The 17,746-nt window shown below is 38.6% G+C and overlaps 1 protein-coding gene across 1 annotated transcript; it reads right to left on the reverse strand.

Annotated features, from left to right (window-relative positions):
• Positions 1 to 4,096: 4,096 nt before the first annotated feature.
• On the reverse strand, positions 4,097 to 16,713 carry LOC140239006 (echinolectin 1-like). The gene is made up of 6 exons (XM_072318903.1): positions 16,372 to 16,713; positions 13,383 to 13,574; positions 12,163 to 12,323; positions 8,197 to 8,387; positions 6,466 to 6,593; positions 4,097 to 4,495 (listed from the first exon to the last, which is right to left on the reverse strand). The coding sequence occupies exons 1-6, from the start codon at positions 16,655 to 16,657 to the stop codon at positions 4,281 to 4,283; spliced, it is 1,173 nt and encodes a 390-aa protein (XP_072175004.1). The 5' UTR covers positions 16,658 to 16,713; the 3' UTR covers positions 4,097 to 4,280.
• Positions 16,714 to 17,746: the final 1,033 nt, after the last annotated feature.

Below are 17,746 nucleotides of genomic sequence, written 5' to 3' on the forward strand. Positions count from 1 at the left end.
TATATATAAGCATTTTTAAATCTCTATCTTTGACAATATCATGCACTGCTAACAATTTGGCTTTTAAGCTAACAAAAAGAAACTTGAATGATTTGCAAAAATAAACATGATCTCTATAATTATAATTTCTTTGTTCCCCAAAGATAGACAAAGGCTAAAAATAATGGAGGAATATGAAGAATCTTCTGTCAAATCCAAATTCAAATGATGACAGAAAAGGAGTCATGTGAACAAAAAAGATTCAAATTGGGAAAATTTATAATATTTGGTCCTTGAATTTGTGTTATGAATTCTTGTACACATATTTCTAAAGTAAAGGAATAAATTAAAGGAACTGTCCATTCAATCATCTTTGTGGCTTAACTCCATATGCCATTTGAAGTTGGAATTGACAGAAAATACACTAATTTTCCTGTGTTTCCCATTTTGTTTTTGTTTGTGGCGGTAAAGAAATATAAGAGGACAAAAACCTTTTTTTTTTTTTGGTACTTCTTTCTTCTCTCTCGTGTTCAATTGGTTTTAAGTTATCATTGTTATCTTGGAAAGCATTTGCAAATGAATTACAACATGTCAATTTTGTAAATAGTATCTTTTTGTGCCCTTTGAGGACAAAAACAGATGTGATCACTCATGTGTATAAAGTTTCCCTTAATATACAGATGACCTACCGGTGTGATGGCCAATAAGCCAATTCGTAATTAGCTTATGTACAAATTGGTACAAAGGACCTTTCCCTTTTCTCAGTCGGTTACACACTTCACTCGTTTTCAAAGTGGCATAATACATGAGCGTGCCCGATGTAATCATTTATGGAATTCGTTTTCAAGCAAAGAATGAACATGCGTTTAGAACAGATGACCAAAATAGTCCGTCAGCTGACATTTTAGCAGGCATCTGTTTCATTGTTGTTGTTGTTGTTTTTTTTTTAATGCAATATAATCTTTTGAGTTTGAGTTTGCTAAATACATGTACCAGGCTTTCTGTCAGGTTGATGTAATGTCTAGCGCCTTTTTGATAAGGATCACATGAATAATCATCACATTGAATTAGCAAACCAAAATACCTAACGGTGCAAATGACTTTTTTTTTTTCTGCCCATGCGCAAAGTGGAATTACTAACTGGTCTACTGAATTACCTTTAATATCGTATATAAATGATTGACTTTCGTAAAAATCTTCCATGAAAAATATAAAATGGAAATAGCATTCACTTTATTCTTTTTTTTATATAGCTTATTGTATACAGTACAGTATGTAAATGCAGGTAGACGGACGCCATAATGTGCAGTAGGCCTACTGTATGGCATATGAAATAGCTCCCTCTTGCAGTGTTAGCACTTTACTTAGACATTCAGAAAGGATATTTCCCCATACATGACATTCCAACTCCGATTTTCAGCTTGATTGTAAATACTAAAATTATAGGATCAAACAACGAAGAGGGTTGTTTCGTTACAATCGAAGGTATGGAAAAATATATAATTTGTACAGAGCATTCAAATGTTTCACGTATTTTCACGTAGCAGATAAAATCGCAAGCCTGATATGAGTAGGTATTCAACGGCGGTGGTGCATTGAATAATGATTATGCCCTTGAACTCGGTACTGTGATTTGTATTGAAATAAAGAACATATTTTTGGTCGGTAATGCACCAAACTCGCGACAAGTCGGTACGACTCGGCGTAACTCGTCGTGAATCTGCAAAATTCCCCATAAATTTGCGAGTGGTTCCAAAATTTTTGAACATGTTTTCCCTAACTCGAAGTAACTCGTGCTGAACTCGTTTAAACTCGTAATATACTAGTACTACTCGTAACAAACTCTCAAGACTCGTACGAAGTTCGCGAGGAACTCTTCGTAACTCGCCACCTTCAAGTATATACGCGAGTTCTGCTCGAGTGTTGAAGAGTGCGATACGAGCACTACGACTCTACTACCGGTATGTGTTATAGATCGAGCTCTGCGACTTACGAGTTTTGTATTAGCTTATTTAGCGTGCATTGAACTGACTTATATTAATATGGAATTATTCACATTTTCCCAGCGTTCTCGAGACAGAAGACATTCATTTAACCCTAAACGCACGAGTTTACGCACGAGCACGTGCACGTGCAAGTGCGCAAATAGGTCGTTGCCATTACATTTCTAGAACTGCGTAGAAATTTAAGACAAAAAAACATGCCTCGGCTCAAGAAATCCAAGAAAAAACCGGAGAAGGAAATGGAGATCAATCAAGCAATGGTAGAAGTAGAGGTAGAAGAGCAGGAAGAGAGTAGAAAGAAGAGATCATCCGTGATGAGCTACAGTGCAGTCAGAAGACCAAGCCTCTAAACAAGACCCACAAGACCAGCTCCCAGTAGTAGAAAGTGGGAGAAAAGACCCAAATGGAGGCCAAACAGAACAGCAGGGATTGCGCGAACTCATAACGGGCTCGTAACGGGCTCGTAACAAGCTCTTTATAACTCGATGAAAGCTCGGTTAAAGTCGTACAGAGGTCATCACAACTCACATCAAGATCGGTGTTACTCGTATCATGCTCGGATCACTCGTACAGCTATCGTAGTAACTCAATGGTCTCACCACGCTATACCAAGTCATTTACAAAATTGAACATTAAAACCTTGTAGTAACTATTGGTCTGTGTGTTGATACAACTTCATCAAAAAGTTTTCACTAGAGACACTGAAAACGAGTGTTGATATATCACACGCAATGTACACCACATACAAAACAGATGCAGAAACTGATTCGGGAAACATTTTCACTAAGCAAAACAAAATATTTCCAAATATTTTATTTACAAAAGCACCAGATTCTTTCACGGATATGATGACGACAGTGTAAAAAGTGGCGTCATGGTTATTCTTTCTTCTTTTTGCGTGTGAAAACTCATTTTGCGCAGCATGGAACTACATTGTATATAGAAAAGCAGGAGGATGCGTCAGTTTCGATTGACCCCTCACTAATTAGTGTGGTCTTTTCTGTTCATACTGCTGAAGTGTTAATTTCTTCACTTTTTTTTTTTTGGTTTTGTTTTGTTTTGAGAAACGCCTGACGAAATTTCGATACAGTACACTGGACTCCCGTTATAACGAAGTCATCGGGACCGGCAGTTTTCTTTCTTTCGTCATCGAAATGAAGTTACAGCTGTATAGCTGAACAGATAAACAATTGGAAAAAACAAAACAAAACAGAGAGCCGATAATTTTGCAATCTGGATTTTTAATTCGTTGTAACCGGAATTACATTATCACCGTGTTCGCTAGAACGGGAGTGCACTGTATAGCGAGAGAAAATTGCCAGTCGGAAGGACTTCGTTATAACGAGAGTCGCCTGTATGTTTGGTATAGGACTTGTTACATAATCACATTACCATCAGTATGTCAAAGGAGAGGTACATTGTATAGAAGACTCATTACAACAACCTCTTTGGAACGAATAAGTTTGCTAGTTACATCGGATTTTGTTAAAGGAGATAAAAACAACTGCATGAATAAAGTTATTTAACGACTTTGAGACAAACAGTAGGCCTACTACTTCGAAACGAGATTTCGTTGTCAGTATCAGTGTTCATTATTTCGAAAATCGAGAGTATTAAGCAAAATCTGGGACAAAGTCATATACTCGCCAACTACTAATATGCATTTCATCGCAGTTTGAAATCTATAAGCTAATCTTAACGAGGTCCAAAGAATCGCTTTTCTTTTTTTTTTTTGAGCATGAAGGAGGTGAGTAAGAAGCCTCAAGTTTGCTCAGAATCCCGAAATATCCTAATATAGACAGTTTTAGGTATCTGTCAGTGCTGAGTCTAATATTTGTGGTTTACAGTATCAGAATCGAGTATCAGAAATATTTTCACAATGGATTTATTTCAGAAGAATACATTGATCGAGTTATGCTGTGGTAGACAGGGGAATACTATTATGCTGTTTCAGGTGCATTCATCTGGGAACTGTGCAATCTCGGCACCGCAGCTAAATCTCCTGCTTGTTTTGATATAGGCCTGCTATGTGCAGCACATACAAAATTGTACGTGACATTTATGCAGATAACTTTAAGAGCGTTTGCTTTTTTCACGTCCTCCTTGCTTTTTTTTTTTCCTTCTCGAAAGTGGTTGCGACTGTGCCCGACACCGAACAGCAAACGTCACCTCATAACAGATTAGTGACAACTGCTAACTGACAACTGACTGTCGACCTTTACAGCAAATGAGCACACTGTGATGTTCTGTCCTTCTTTAACGAGCCAAATCTTAAGAACAACCACTGCAGCAGCCTATTTACATGGCGTAGACGTAGTAGTAGGATCCTTGCCATGTAAAGCGATTGGCTTGCCAGTCCTCCCGGTACACGTTCGCTCCACTCGCCGTCGCACGAGGCCCGAAGTAGACGGACTCGATCAGGATCTGGTCGGACTCTTCGTTGGGCTTGGGTACTCTCCCGTAGCCACACTTGTGTGACGTTCCCGGTGTGATACGACATGTTATCCGATTCCCTGTGCATTACGGAGGAGAGGTGAGCAACTTAAGTCATCACTCTCTCCATGTTGGTCACAACAAAAGCAAAATTCAAAAGAAAAAGAAAAACAACAATAATACAATAACATGTGCACACATTAAAAAAAAAAATCCTACTACAAAGTGCTACACAAGCTTCAAAGCACTTCGGAAAAGAAACGAGCAACATAGGTTTATAGCATTATAGATGTAAAATCACGCCCAATCTCGTTTGAAAAGGTAAAATGATGTGGTGCTTCAACAAGAGCAGTACCGTGTTATGAATACAGTATTTCAATTATGTATAATTTAAATAACATTTCGTAAAATTAGCTGTCTTCTGTTAGTATATCAGCACACCTCTTATACGTCATTCAAGTTTTCTCAGAAAATATTAGTATATTCTTGGAGTTCTAGCGTATATACATGTATAAACATTTACCGAAAAAAGGAAAAACATAAAGACAACGTTGAAGTACACTGTAAATGTTTCAAAGTGAGTTGGAGTAATGAATATTAGTGCAATGTGCTCTCAATGATAATGATACAGAGAACATTTATTTGCACCTGCTTTAATTCAAGGTATGAATTTGCATGAATCCCAGGGGCGGATCCAGGAATTTCTTAAAGGGGGAGAGGGTGCGCCTTTACAAAGTTAAAGGGAGAGGGCGTGCTCGCCCCTCCATTTTTCTTTTTATTTCTTTTGCTTCAACAAAAATTAGGGGGTGGGGCGTCCTCCCCCCCCCCCCCCCCCGTGAGCCCCTCCTAGATTCGCCACTCAATCCCGCATCTTTCTCATCTTTTCAGGCTTTTGAACATGTGTTAAATTTGGCAGCAAATCTCGATTACCCGAAGGTTTAATCCTGGCATCGAATTCTTCAAAATCCGAACACAATAATCTATAGACTGCCGTTCGATTTGTTCGCTGCACCCCGGGGAACTTTCGAAACCCATGAATACCGCCGGTCAGCGAATTATGTTCATCGAAGCGTATAACGCTCTTCGGTAACGGTCGACTCCAGTCAAGAGTCTTCGGCTGTTTATGTTCTTCCACAGAGATCAGTGATTATACACAATTTGTAACGGTAATTCTCAAAATTAATATCTATTATCTGAGCCGGGCAAATTTACCCACTTCATGGCATTCCCAGCGCACAAATCTTCTAGCCCTGGAGTGAAATAAACTGACAAGAATTACTATAAAAATAGACAATGTGCTTGTCACTAACAAAGGACATAACTATGTTTTGACAATCTACAGTCCGACCTCTCCTATCCGGACATGTCGGGACCCGGCGCTCATCCGGATAAAGGATTTGGCCAGATATGATGGGAGACTCAATGTTTAATACACATTGGTGCCTACCCAATTGTACATGACGTATAACCTTTTGCAGGTAGCGTGTACTGCGGTGATTTGGGGATAGTGGATGTCTGAGTGCATAGAATCATTTAAATGAAAATTTGATGTGAATGTATATTTATTATCTTGGAAATAATACGTAATTCATGTAAGTTTGTGTAGGAATTTTGTTTGAATGTGAAATCCCCCCTTTTACCCGTAGGCCTAATCATTGGATTGAAAAAAAAAAAAAGAGTCACGCCGAGATTTCATCCGGATTTTCTCGTGGCTCGAAACATCGAGCAAACCTCGAGGTTTGCTAACTACGAGTGCGTCTTCACGGTCCCTAACTACAAGCTCTAACCATGGACCTACAACATAGGTCCATGCTCTAACCTCGAAGTTTCCTAACCTCGAGGTTAAGGGCTCCCGTCTGAACGTAACGAGATCCGGATAAAGGGAGGTCGGATAGGCGAGGTCGGACTGTGTTTAAAATAAATTACATGATCCCATTATACAGCAAAAATATTTCGTATACAGAAACAGAAGGTGGTCTGTGATCTCACATGGATCATCTTTCTGATAAGAAGCTTGTTGCCTCGAAAAAGAGGGGGAAAGAGTGTATACCTCCGGCAATGAATTCCAGACGTGTGAAGTTTTCGCCATACCCTTCTATGAAATACGCTGCTCTGTGGAACCACGGGAGGATGCGAGCGTTGACTCGCGAAGGGTTGGTGCTGTCATCAGCTTGCAAACTTCGGAAGTGAAACGAGATACAGTGTTTGATGTGATATCACCATAGAATACGTAAGCTTACAATAATGTACTTTCACTATACACTGCCAAAAAAAAAAAAAAATCGGTGTTAGATTTAACACCGTGGGTGTTAAATTTAACACCGATCAAGTGTCAAAGAGGACCACACCCACAGGTGATGTTTAAAGCATGTTCTGATGGTGTTGCAATTCTTGATCGTCTTGTTGAAGTTCAAAATCAACAAGAAGAATAGTAACTAAGAAACTATCAAAAAGAAAACAATCTTTTATTTTGAAATGACACCCGGAGGTCTTAATCTAACACCATAAATGAGCACCGGAAATGGTGCACCAGCTCGGTGTTTCATATTTAACACCGGACTTTTTGCAGTGTACTCTACCCTTGGAACTATTTAACATCAGCGATCAGCGTATCATGCCATACTATACTGCACAATCATCTTAATGCATGTGGTACAATCATGAAACAACAAAAATCCACTTTATCTGTAATCATTACTCCATTTGCTAATGAAAATCCATCCCTAGGTTTTAAAATCTTCCCAGTAAAATTGAACAACACTAGAGTGCTATAACAACACTACACTGTACAGTTATTATCACAGTGAGCCAGATTTTATTGAGTAAAAACAGAATTTAAAAAAAAATCAAACACGCATATACCCATAGTCACAAAGACAGTTAAAATCCAATACCTCTAGTTCATATGAACTTGAATAACAGAGAAATAGGCATACCGTGCACATGCCAACGAGTGTGCCTCCGTTATTGGATAATTATGTATGTTCAATTCTGTTGACGTTTATACAATGAATAAATAATGTGTTGTATACGCGCATTACGTTATCAATACTTAAAAAATGGATAAACTATCAAGATTAACAAACTCAAAATTGAAAAGAAGCTATTGCATAGACGCATCTGCAATGTTTAGAGCGGCAGAATAAACGATATTCGAACGAAGAGCGTGTCGAGAATTGTCGATTTAGTGCATGCCGAAATGTAGGTCGATATTATAAAGGCGTAAAGTGATTTTAACGGTGATCGTGTCCAGTATTATTGATTATTATGAATAAGGCCTAAATCCCAGTTTGTCTTTTGATTTCGGATGTGAACGAACATGAGCGAATCGTGGACGTCTACTGCACCTGTACAAAAAACAAACAAACAAACAAACAAACAAACAAACAAAACAAAACAAAACAAAACAACGCGATGGGCCATTACGCGCTCGTAATCTATTCTTTTCTCAGTTGATAATAGCGTTACATCGTGGATTAATCATGTTAATTGTCGTTAAGGCGATCACCATGCAATTCAACATCTCCCTCTTCAGTCCAGGGTCCTTGTGCATTTAACACCTTCGTAAACTTGGGGCAAAACAAAGAGATTTTAATCTCTTTGGCATTGTTTGGGGCAAAAATTACCGTTCACCGAGCACACACCCTAGCGCGCGCAAAAAAAAAACCCCAACAAAACAACAACAACAACAACAAAAAACCCAACAACATGAAAAACAACAACAACGACGACGACGACGACAACGACAACAACAACGGCAACAACACACAGGTATTCTTACCTGAATCTGACATCGGTGTGTACTTGGAATGTATTGTAAGTCATGTCGATCATCTCCTTGATGTCCCGTGGGTCAATGATTTCCAGGTTGACCTCGATCATGTCTTCGTCCACAAAGTTCCACTGGCTCTGCATTCCCCCTTTACCGTACCGCGCCCAACCACCACCAAATAGCTCCATCTCACAGTAGACCTATATGTCCCAAAAAACATTACAGTCGGATTTTCGCATTGATAACACCCAATATGATGAAACCGTCTAAATATACACCAGGGTCTTAAAATATAACATCTTAGTTATATTTTGCAGAAAACCCCATTCAATTTGATTAAGGACGTTCCTCAGTTGAGTTTTTGCGCATCCTAGCTGCGCAGGTGTCAGTGACGTAACAAAGAGCGTAGAAGCGCACGCACGAGTGATGAGCTGAGCTAGCTGAGCTGAGCAGCTGCTAGTAGATCGAGGTAGAGTGTGGTATGTGTACGTACGGATACCCGACAGCTCCCCACCGCGGCCGCGCCGGGCAGCCGCGCTGGGCGGCCTCGCTCAGCTCGCGTGCCGACTGTACGCGTTACAATCTGTACATACCACCACGCAAAGTTCAGCGGTCCAAGCCGCATATACATGGTCATTGTATAGCACAACACTGATTGACGGAATCGCGAAGCTTGGAAGTGGAACAGAGCTGTTTCCATTTTCAATCCATAGATCTGTTTTGTGACATGAAGTTCATTATCCGGTCATCAACATGGTAAAGTCGAGTGCTAAGGTACCAAGGGCCTATAATAGGCCCTAGTCGGGGTGTAAGGCTCACTAGTCTATTGGACTAGGTGTTAAAACAACAACAACAACAACAACAACAACAACAACAACAATAACAACAACAACAACAACAAAACAAGCATATATGACACACATTTCATCTTTAGGTCTAGCAGCTAAAACAATCTGAGTGTCTCTGTTAAAATCTAAATCAGATCTAAACTTGTCATTACTAGTAATACAAAATATTTTTTTTTTTTGGTTACAAAATACAAGGTCACGAAAGTGTTATCAAACAAGACTATTCATCACTTTCACCATTCATATATTATTTTTTTTTTAAAATTACCAAATCTGGTGTAACAAAAGGAGAATCATTTTTTTTTTTTTTTTCGGGGGGGGGGGGGGAGGTACTTCTCCATAGCTTACAACACGCACTTTACCAACCACTGCAACAACCAACACATGCAATCTACAATCAACGTCATTGTATTAAGATTTGTTTTTCATTTGGAGGACCGTCAGACTAATACCAAAACTCCCTTTTCCTTATATTTATTCTTCTTCCTCCATTATCACTTTTTGTACATGGTTACAGCAAGTGGGTAAAACAAACAAACAAGCGTGCATATCAATAATATGGAGTTTTCCACGCTTGCATCCACATGATATCATTATGGCTGTGGAAGGGAAATGATAACAAAAACGCACATGGACCTTTCTTTCTGAATATCTTTCACCATATCACTGCAATTGTGACATGTTTTTTTTTTTGGTGGTTTTTTTTTTCTTTAAAGAAAATGGGGTTTCGAGTAAACCGCATGAGATTCATGCATCCTAGCACGTTATATCTCTGCATTGGTTCCTGACTAGATTTGGGGGTCTTACGATGATTTCCGTCGCAAGGAGGCTCTGCTAGCACTAAAACGAGCACATGAACCCCCCATTGTCTTCTGCATTAAGTAACCCTTCTTCTACAATTTCATAAAGTTTCGTAAAATTGACATGGGTTTTGAATGTACAGCATGACATTCACGAACCCTACCTATAATCAGGACACCCACGAGAGGTTTATAACCAGATTTTTGGGTCCGGTGAGGTGATTTCTATCATCTGGGGATGCTGCCAACACAAAAATTAGGACATGAACCCCCACTTTTTATTGTTTTTCTGGAATTAGTAAGCTTTCGTCTACAATTTGGTCAAGTTTGGTGAAATTGACATGGGTTTTGAATGAACAGCATAAGCCTAAGGAACTCATCTTGTCAGGGCATCCCTACATAGGTTCATAACCAGATTTTGGGGTCGTACGATAGTATATGTCGCATGAGGGCGCTGCTAGCACAAAAACGAGCACATGAACCCCCACTTTTAATTATTTTTCTGGAATAAGTAAGTCTTTTTCTACAATTTGGTGAAGTTTCGTGAAATTGACATGGGTTTTGAATGTACAGCATGAGATTTATGAACCCACCCTGACAGGGCGTCTCCATGCGTAGGTTCCTGACCAGATTTTGGGGTCGTACTATAGTATTATGTCGCATGGGGGCGCTGCTAGCACAAAAACGAGCACATGAACCCCCACTTTTGATTGTTTTTCTGGTATTAGTGAGCCTTTTTCTACAATTTGGTCAATTTTCATGAATTTGACATGGGTTTTGAATGTACAGCATAAGTTTTATGAACCCACCCTGTCAGGGCATCCCTGCATAGGTTCCTGACCAGATTTTGGGGACTTACGATGATATATGTCGCATAGGGGCGCTGCTAGCACAAAAACGAGCACATGAACCCCCACTTTTGATTGTTTTTCTGGAATAAGTAAGCCTCTGTCTACAATTTGGTAAAGTTTCGTGAAATTGACATGGGTTTTGAATGTACAGCGTAAGTTTTATGAACGTTGTCCTTTTGCTCACCCCTAACAGAAAACGTCGATGAGAAGGATTTGAGAGATTTCGGTGTTTTCTGCCGCGTGAGGGCGCTGCTTGCTGAAGAATGAGAGTGTAAACCCTGACTTTAAAACCTTTTCCTCGTTTTGGGTACCGTTTTCTGCAATTCTTGCAAATTTGGAGAAAATAACGTGGATTTTGAAAGAATTATGGGGATTTACGTTTGTCATTGCAGATTTTGTTGTCAATCATGGTCTTGATCATGTAACGCTATCATTTTGGTACAGGACGGCAGATTAGTCATATTCTTCAAAGTCCCGTAGAAGAAAAACAAGCACATGAACATATGGTTTTATTTACATATTTGGGCTTCGGACGGGTCAAAGTTACGGTATGGAAAGTTTCAAGAAAATGACATGGATTTCACTTTAACTGAGGAACGTCCTGACATGCTTTACAAAACTCCTCATTTCTTTTTGACAACTGAAGCAAATCAGGTGGCATTTTCAGTAAGATGTGGGTAACGATTTATAGTTTCACACCCCGAAATTGCATTTGGATTGATTCACTATTTCTAAAGTTACCATTGCGGTGGTCCCGTTGTAATGTTGTTGGTTTGTTTTGTTTTGTTTTTTTGAAATACGGTATATTACACATTAAATCTATATTCATCGTCTTTTTAATTGCGGAGAACATTGTGGTAGTAGATGAGTCAGATACGATTATAGAGCATTATCTACACCACGAAATTATTTATGACATGGCCTATCCGACAGTGCACAATATAAACAATTTATATATACATATATAATTCATACATTATACAGTAACATTATACAGAGAGAGATAGAAACAAAGGTTAGTTAAAGGGATGATACAGTTCCGTTTAAGATGGAACTTCAGGTTTCCGGTTTTGTTTTTTATGATTCTTTTTTAGATAACGAGAAACCTCTTATGAAATCTGAAAAAGCATAAGAAAAATTCAAAGTTTATTGGACGAAAATTAGTTTTGAAATGGCTGAGATATCCAAAACAAAGCGATCCTAATAAAAGGTGGGACCCATCTTTTATGAGGCTCACTTTGTTTTACTTTCTTTTTTAATTTCTCAGCCATCTCAAAACTAATTTTCATCAAGTAAACTTTGAATTTTCCTAGAATTGTATGCTCTTTAGCATTTCATAAATTGGTTTCTCAGTAACTCATGGAAAGTTAAAAGCTGAATCCTCAGCCAATACTAAACCATCCCTTTAAAGATAGAAATAGACAGAGATAATCATAGAGACAATCATATCAGGTTATTATTTTTCTTTTAACTGACCTTTGTGAAGTAACCGTTATTTATGAAATACATTCCCGACGGTCTGTTACAAGCTAGCTTCAGATGGCGACAAGAAGATGCCGGAGCAGCTGGGGTGCCCAGCTGATCACAGAGACCGGAAGTTGGCTGGACAGGAGGGGACAGAGTCAGGGCAGGGAAACCTGCAAAATGAAGAATTTCATCGCATGCGCCATTTTAAAAGAATAATAATAATAATAACGCAAGACTCATTCCATTACCAAAGAGAGAAAAATAAAACCTTTCAAGTTTAATTTAGATTTCAATTTTTCTTTCATATTTCTCGATGAAAAAATACATCAAATGTAACAAAATGAATAATATATGATATCCACCTAAGAGGCATAATTATTACAAAATGAAAATAATACATAATATCCATCTAGGAGGCATTATAGAATATTGCAAACATATAAAACATAGTGGTTGATCTACGAAAGTTTGAATCTGAGAATGACTGCTAAAGACATATGATGGAACCTAGAAGCAAGCTGCTTGTCAAGCGTAGGTCCCAGTGATATACCTCACTTGTTACATAACAAAATAGTTTATTACTCTAATAAAGTACGATATTTTTCTTATTACTTTGATTTATTGTTATTTTTGTATCTGAATGAATTTTTTATACCGGAAATGATAATTAAAAAAACAAATGATTTGATTTGAATAACGAATAGTTAAAATGACTCTAGCGTAAGTGACAACGACAAACAACAAAAGTGTGATTTTCGAGAAGAGCATGGGTTTCCTTTCTTAAAGGGATCGTATAGTTTTGGTTGAGACCTAACTTCAGGTTTCTAACATTTTTTTTTTTTTTTTTGAGAGAGAGAGATAATGAGAAACCTCTTATGAAATGTGAAAAAGCATGTATTACTGTAATTCCAAGAGGAATTCAATGTTTTATTTGATGAAAATTGGTTTTGAAATGGCTGAGATATTAAAAACAGAGCGATCCTGATAAACGGCGGGACCCAACTTTTATTACGCCGGATCGCTTTGTTTTATACTTTGTTTTGGATAACTCGGCAATTGCAAAACTGATCTTTAATGAACTTTCAATTCCTCTTAAAATGGTATGCTCTGTAACATTCCATGAGTGATTTCTTAGTATCTAGCTCATCTCCACCAATACTATACTATCCCTTTAAAAGCCTAATCTTCATCTCCACCAATACGATGCCATCCCTTTAAACTATAGATACCTTTAATAAGATTCTGTACTCCAAGGTGTCCGGCTTCTTCACACGCCTCGCCTTCATCTGCCAGCGCCACGCTCATGGCTGCTAGGGCAAGTTTCTTCAGCTTGTTGTTCGATCTTTCCATCTCGGCCACGCGGGATTCCAAGCCGACGACCTTGGCGTGCACATCGTCCAAGTTTACGCCCCCGTCGGCTGCTGCGGTTGAGGGAAGTTTTAATGAAAGGAACACCTGTTGCATCTGGTTGACCTCGCACTCTCCGAGGCTCTCGAAATGAACTATAACGACTTGATATTGTAACAGCACTGCCTGGAAAATGGTGATCTATCACTTAGTCTACTCCCACTTTGTCTAACAGCCAATGTCTCAACCCACATGGTCTAATCCTGTTTCGTCTGCAACTATATTATAAATATAGTAGTGTTTGTCTAGTCCAAAACCAAACAAATACCCACAGTTGTAAGTTATAAGGAGACAAAACTTCATTTAGACCGTCTGGTCATTAGACGAAACGATAAGTAGCCAAACTGGGTATTAGACCAAGTGGGAAGTGTAGACCAAACGGGCATTAGACGAAATTCATAAACCAAGTGAATGCAGCCGTAGTGGTGTTAGGAATTAGGAAGTAAACCATCTGACAGTAGACCAGGTGGCAATAACCGTTTTTTCTTCTTGATAATACAGTGTATAAAATACACACACGCGACTGCTTTCATTATAGCATAGCATGCATTTCATGTATAGATCTTTATCTTGTTTTATCAAGTGCAATAATTCCTTGCTAGACGTGAAAAGCCTCGGAGATAAGAAATTTAAAAAATCCCTACAAAAAGAAATAAGCATGATACATTTTTAGGATGTGCGAAAATGAAATATGTGTCAATGCAAGCATTAAAGTGTAACGTCAGTCCTAACGTTCATAATACTATCTTCTCCTTTTTTTTTGTGAAAGTCAATTTGTATTTGATTCTCCTTTTTTGGTGCTAATGCAAATCCGGTATATAGTAAAAATATATGTAGGGTCCTATCTACTGCTGTTACTTCTTCATAAAAATTAAGGCATGTTGCCAAACTTACGATTCGACAAAATTTCTTTTAATGAATAAAAAAAAATAAGAGTACAAGTTTCATCTAATCTGACGAAAGTGTAGAAGTCGTGATTTTGTTTTCTAGTTTAACACGTTCATTGTCCCAATCACAAAAACATATACAAGTCATGAAGTAATAAACCATGATAATTACCGTGAATATAAATAAAATCTTTCTTCAAAGTCCATAATTCAATATTTATAGTTATAACGTTCTCTCTTTCATGCGGTCATCATCATATCATGGTAAATTTCTTAAAATGCAGAACAACAGACCCCATTTTCCTTTGAAATTTCATATGTTTGTGGCTGTCTAATTTCCTCAAAATTTCACTTTTTTGTGTGTGTTTGATATCAATATGAATTATAATGTATTATATTGGTCTTCCAACGAAGTCGATTCCAGCGCATTAGATTTTCATTTTACTGTTTTGTGTGCTTAATATCAGTATCATAATATACTGATCACCCAAAGTCGATTCCAGCACGTCAGATTTTCACTTTAGATGTATAATACATACAGTCAGTATTAGCACAATTACAGCTTTATTGAGAGGAGTAAACATAAAAACAATCCCGCGTGAATCAACAATTAAAAACTGACTAAAAGAAAAATCGGTGAACTTAGAGCGACACAAGAGATTTAAATGTGTGAGCTAGGAGACATCCATACACACACCATGTGCCTAAGATACAGAGCGATGTAACAAGTTTTTTTTTTCCACCATTCCGTTCTTTCAGCAATTTCAATCGCAACACTGATAAGATGGTTTCATGACACATTGATATATATATATATATATATATATATATATATATATATATATTATATACTATTATATATATATATATGTATATATACATTATGTGTGTGTGTGTGTGTGTGTGTGTGTTGCATATGAAATTCTTTCTTTCTTTCTTTATTTTTTTTCCTGATCTTCAACTATGAAGAATGCACTTCTTCTTCAGAAGATCACATGCAATGCATTCCCAACACGCATTAGTCAAGCGATTACATGTAATTATATACAGCCAACAATCACTGACAGTGGCGAATCCAAAGGGGGGGGGGGGGGGTGGGCAGCGGGCGCGAGCCCCCTCATTATTTTTTTTCTATTCAATTCATTTCAATTTAAACTTTATTTCATGTTTCGAAAAGAACATAAACATTTAACTTTCTTGACAGTCAAAACAAAGTAAATTGAGAAAAATATAATAGTGGAACCTTGGACTAACAAATACGTCATCATGAAAATTGACTGACTGAAGTGATAAGGACAAACAATACGCAAAACATCTCAATGGAGGGACCTACTAAAAAGACAAAGCTTGTAGAATGTGGGCCCCTCAGGGTACAGAATGTCAAATAGAAAAAAAAATGAACTGATGCAAAAAGGGGGAAAAGGCTGGGAAAAAGGTCATTAAAAAGTCTGCAAGCCCACTAAGAAGACAGAGTTACAAACAGACAAACATACACAAGCAAATAAACCATAAACGAGACTGGGACGAAGAAACTAATAAAGGGAGACTAAGAGACAATTAAGACAGAATGAGACAAGACTAAACATAACAGGAAGACAATACGACGGACAGGAAGGCATAACAGATTCTGTCAAAAAAAAAATAAGAATATAAAATGTGGAGGGGGTGCGCCCCCTTTAATTTTGTATAAATGGCGCATCCACTTCACAAAATCCTTGGATCCGAATCTTATAAGGAACTCAAACTGGTGGATGCTCAATTCCATTCCCCCAATTATTTGAAACAGCGTTCCTCTTATCTGTGCTATACCGCACATCCGACGTGCAATAATCTCAGTTTCTCACAAAATGGAAGATTTTTATGTTGAGATGAATCCTCTCCTAACAGAATAGGCTAATACATGGATCCACGATGAAATTCTCACCTTCACTGGGAGCATGGTCGCAGTCACACTGCAATGCTGCCTTGGCCCCCGGGTAGGGGTCTGGAGTGGTATCCTGGTGGTGCTCCTCGTAAGAACTGGGTTGGAAGAAACTCGCCAGGTACTCGTCCGTCGGTGAAGGATCCCGTATTCCTTTCCCGGCAGCATCGTTCACCAGACACAACAAGCTGGCAGCTAGCACGGCGAGTAACGGCACATACGATTTATGATCCCATTGAAGCCTCTGTACTGAATAAGTCCGTACAGCTATATGATCTTTACCTGCCATCTTTCCCTTTGGTTTTCCTTAGACTTACCTGAAAGATAGATTTGGAATTGCAGGTCTTCCTCGCTGGTTCAAGTTTGCTACGCTTGTCACTCCGTATAGTTCTTACAGACCGCTGTCAGCAACAACCAAAATCCAAGAAGATTGGAACTCCATTGGAAGATACAAGCTCCTCGCAACAACAAAGGGAAACCTTATTATGAACGTCTGTGCCCATGGAGAACTGACTCGATCCCAATAAAGTCCCAGACGATGGTGACTCAGAGGATTGAAATGCCATCATCACTTCTTTCCCAGAAGTTTGGCGGGTTACGAGGGGGGGGGGGGGGGGGGGGAGTGCAGCGTTCAAAACTGCGTTTCGTGTGTCTGAACGAGATTGTCCCCTATAATCCCTGTCATGTTTCAATTTTATTTGGAGGGGGGTCGGTCGGGGTGAATTGATAGTCAGGTGTAAACACTGATTCATTCATTTTTCCCTGATTCCCACGCACCCTTTCACACAGCTATGGCTGACCAGGGATCCGGACTCTTCCACCTCCCTGGGCTGACAGATAGGAGCACTCGGAAATTGGCGATACAAGACAATATATCCCCCCACCCCGCCGCCCCCCCCCCAAAAAAAAATACAATCAGATTTTTGCATTGATACCTCCCAATATGATGAAAATGTCTAAATGATACTTCAGGGTCTTAAAGTATAACATCTTAGATATATTTCGCAGAAAACACCATTCAATATTTTGGTTAAGTGGTTACAGAGAAATGTGGATTGTTGTAAAGCATGTCATGGGTCTGATTCTTCCAAGTTTAGCATTCGGATGCTCTTGGAACTGCATATTAATGTGTGAACACAATGGACAGAACTTGGAGGGAAGAGATTCCTTACATGCTCTACAAAACTCTTCATTTCTCTTTGACTACTAAAGTAAATCGGATGGGGTATTCTGTAAGATGTGGACAATTTGTTATAGTTTCATACCCTGAAATTGTATTTTGATTGATTCACTATTTTTAAAGTTATCATTGCGGAGGGTTCCGTTGTTTTTTTTTTTTTGTTTGTTTTTTTTTTTGGGGGGGGGCACATACTGTAGG

Source organism: Diadema setosum, chromosome 15, assembly GCF_964275005.1.
Source record: "Diadema setosum chromosome 15, eeDiaSeto1, whole genome shotgun sequence".
Lineage (NCBI taxonomy): Eukaryota > Metazoa > Echinodermata > Echinoidea > Diadematoida > Diadematidae > Diadema > Diadema setosum.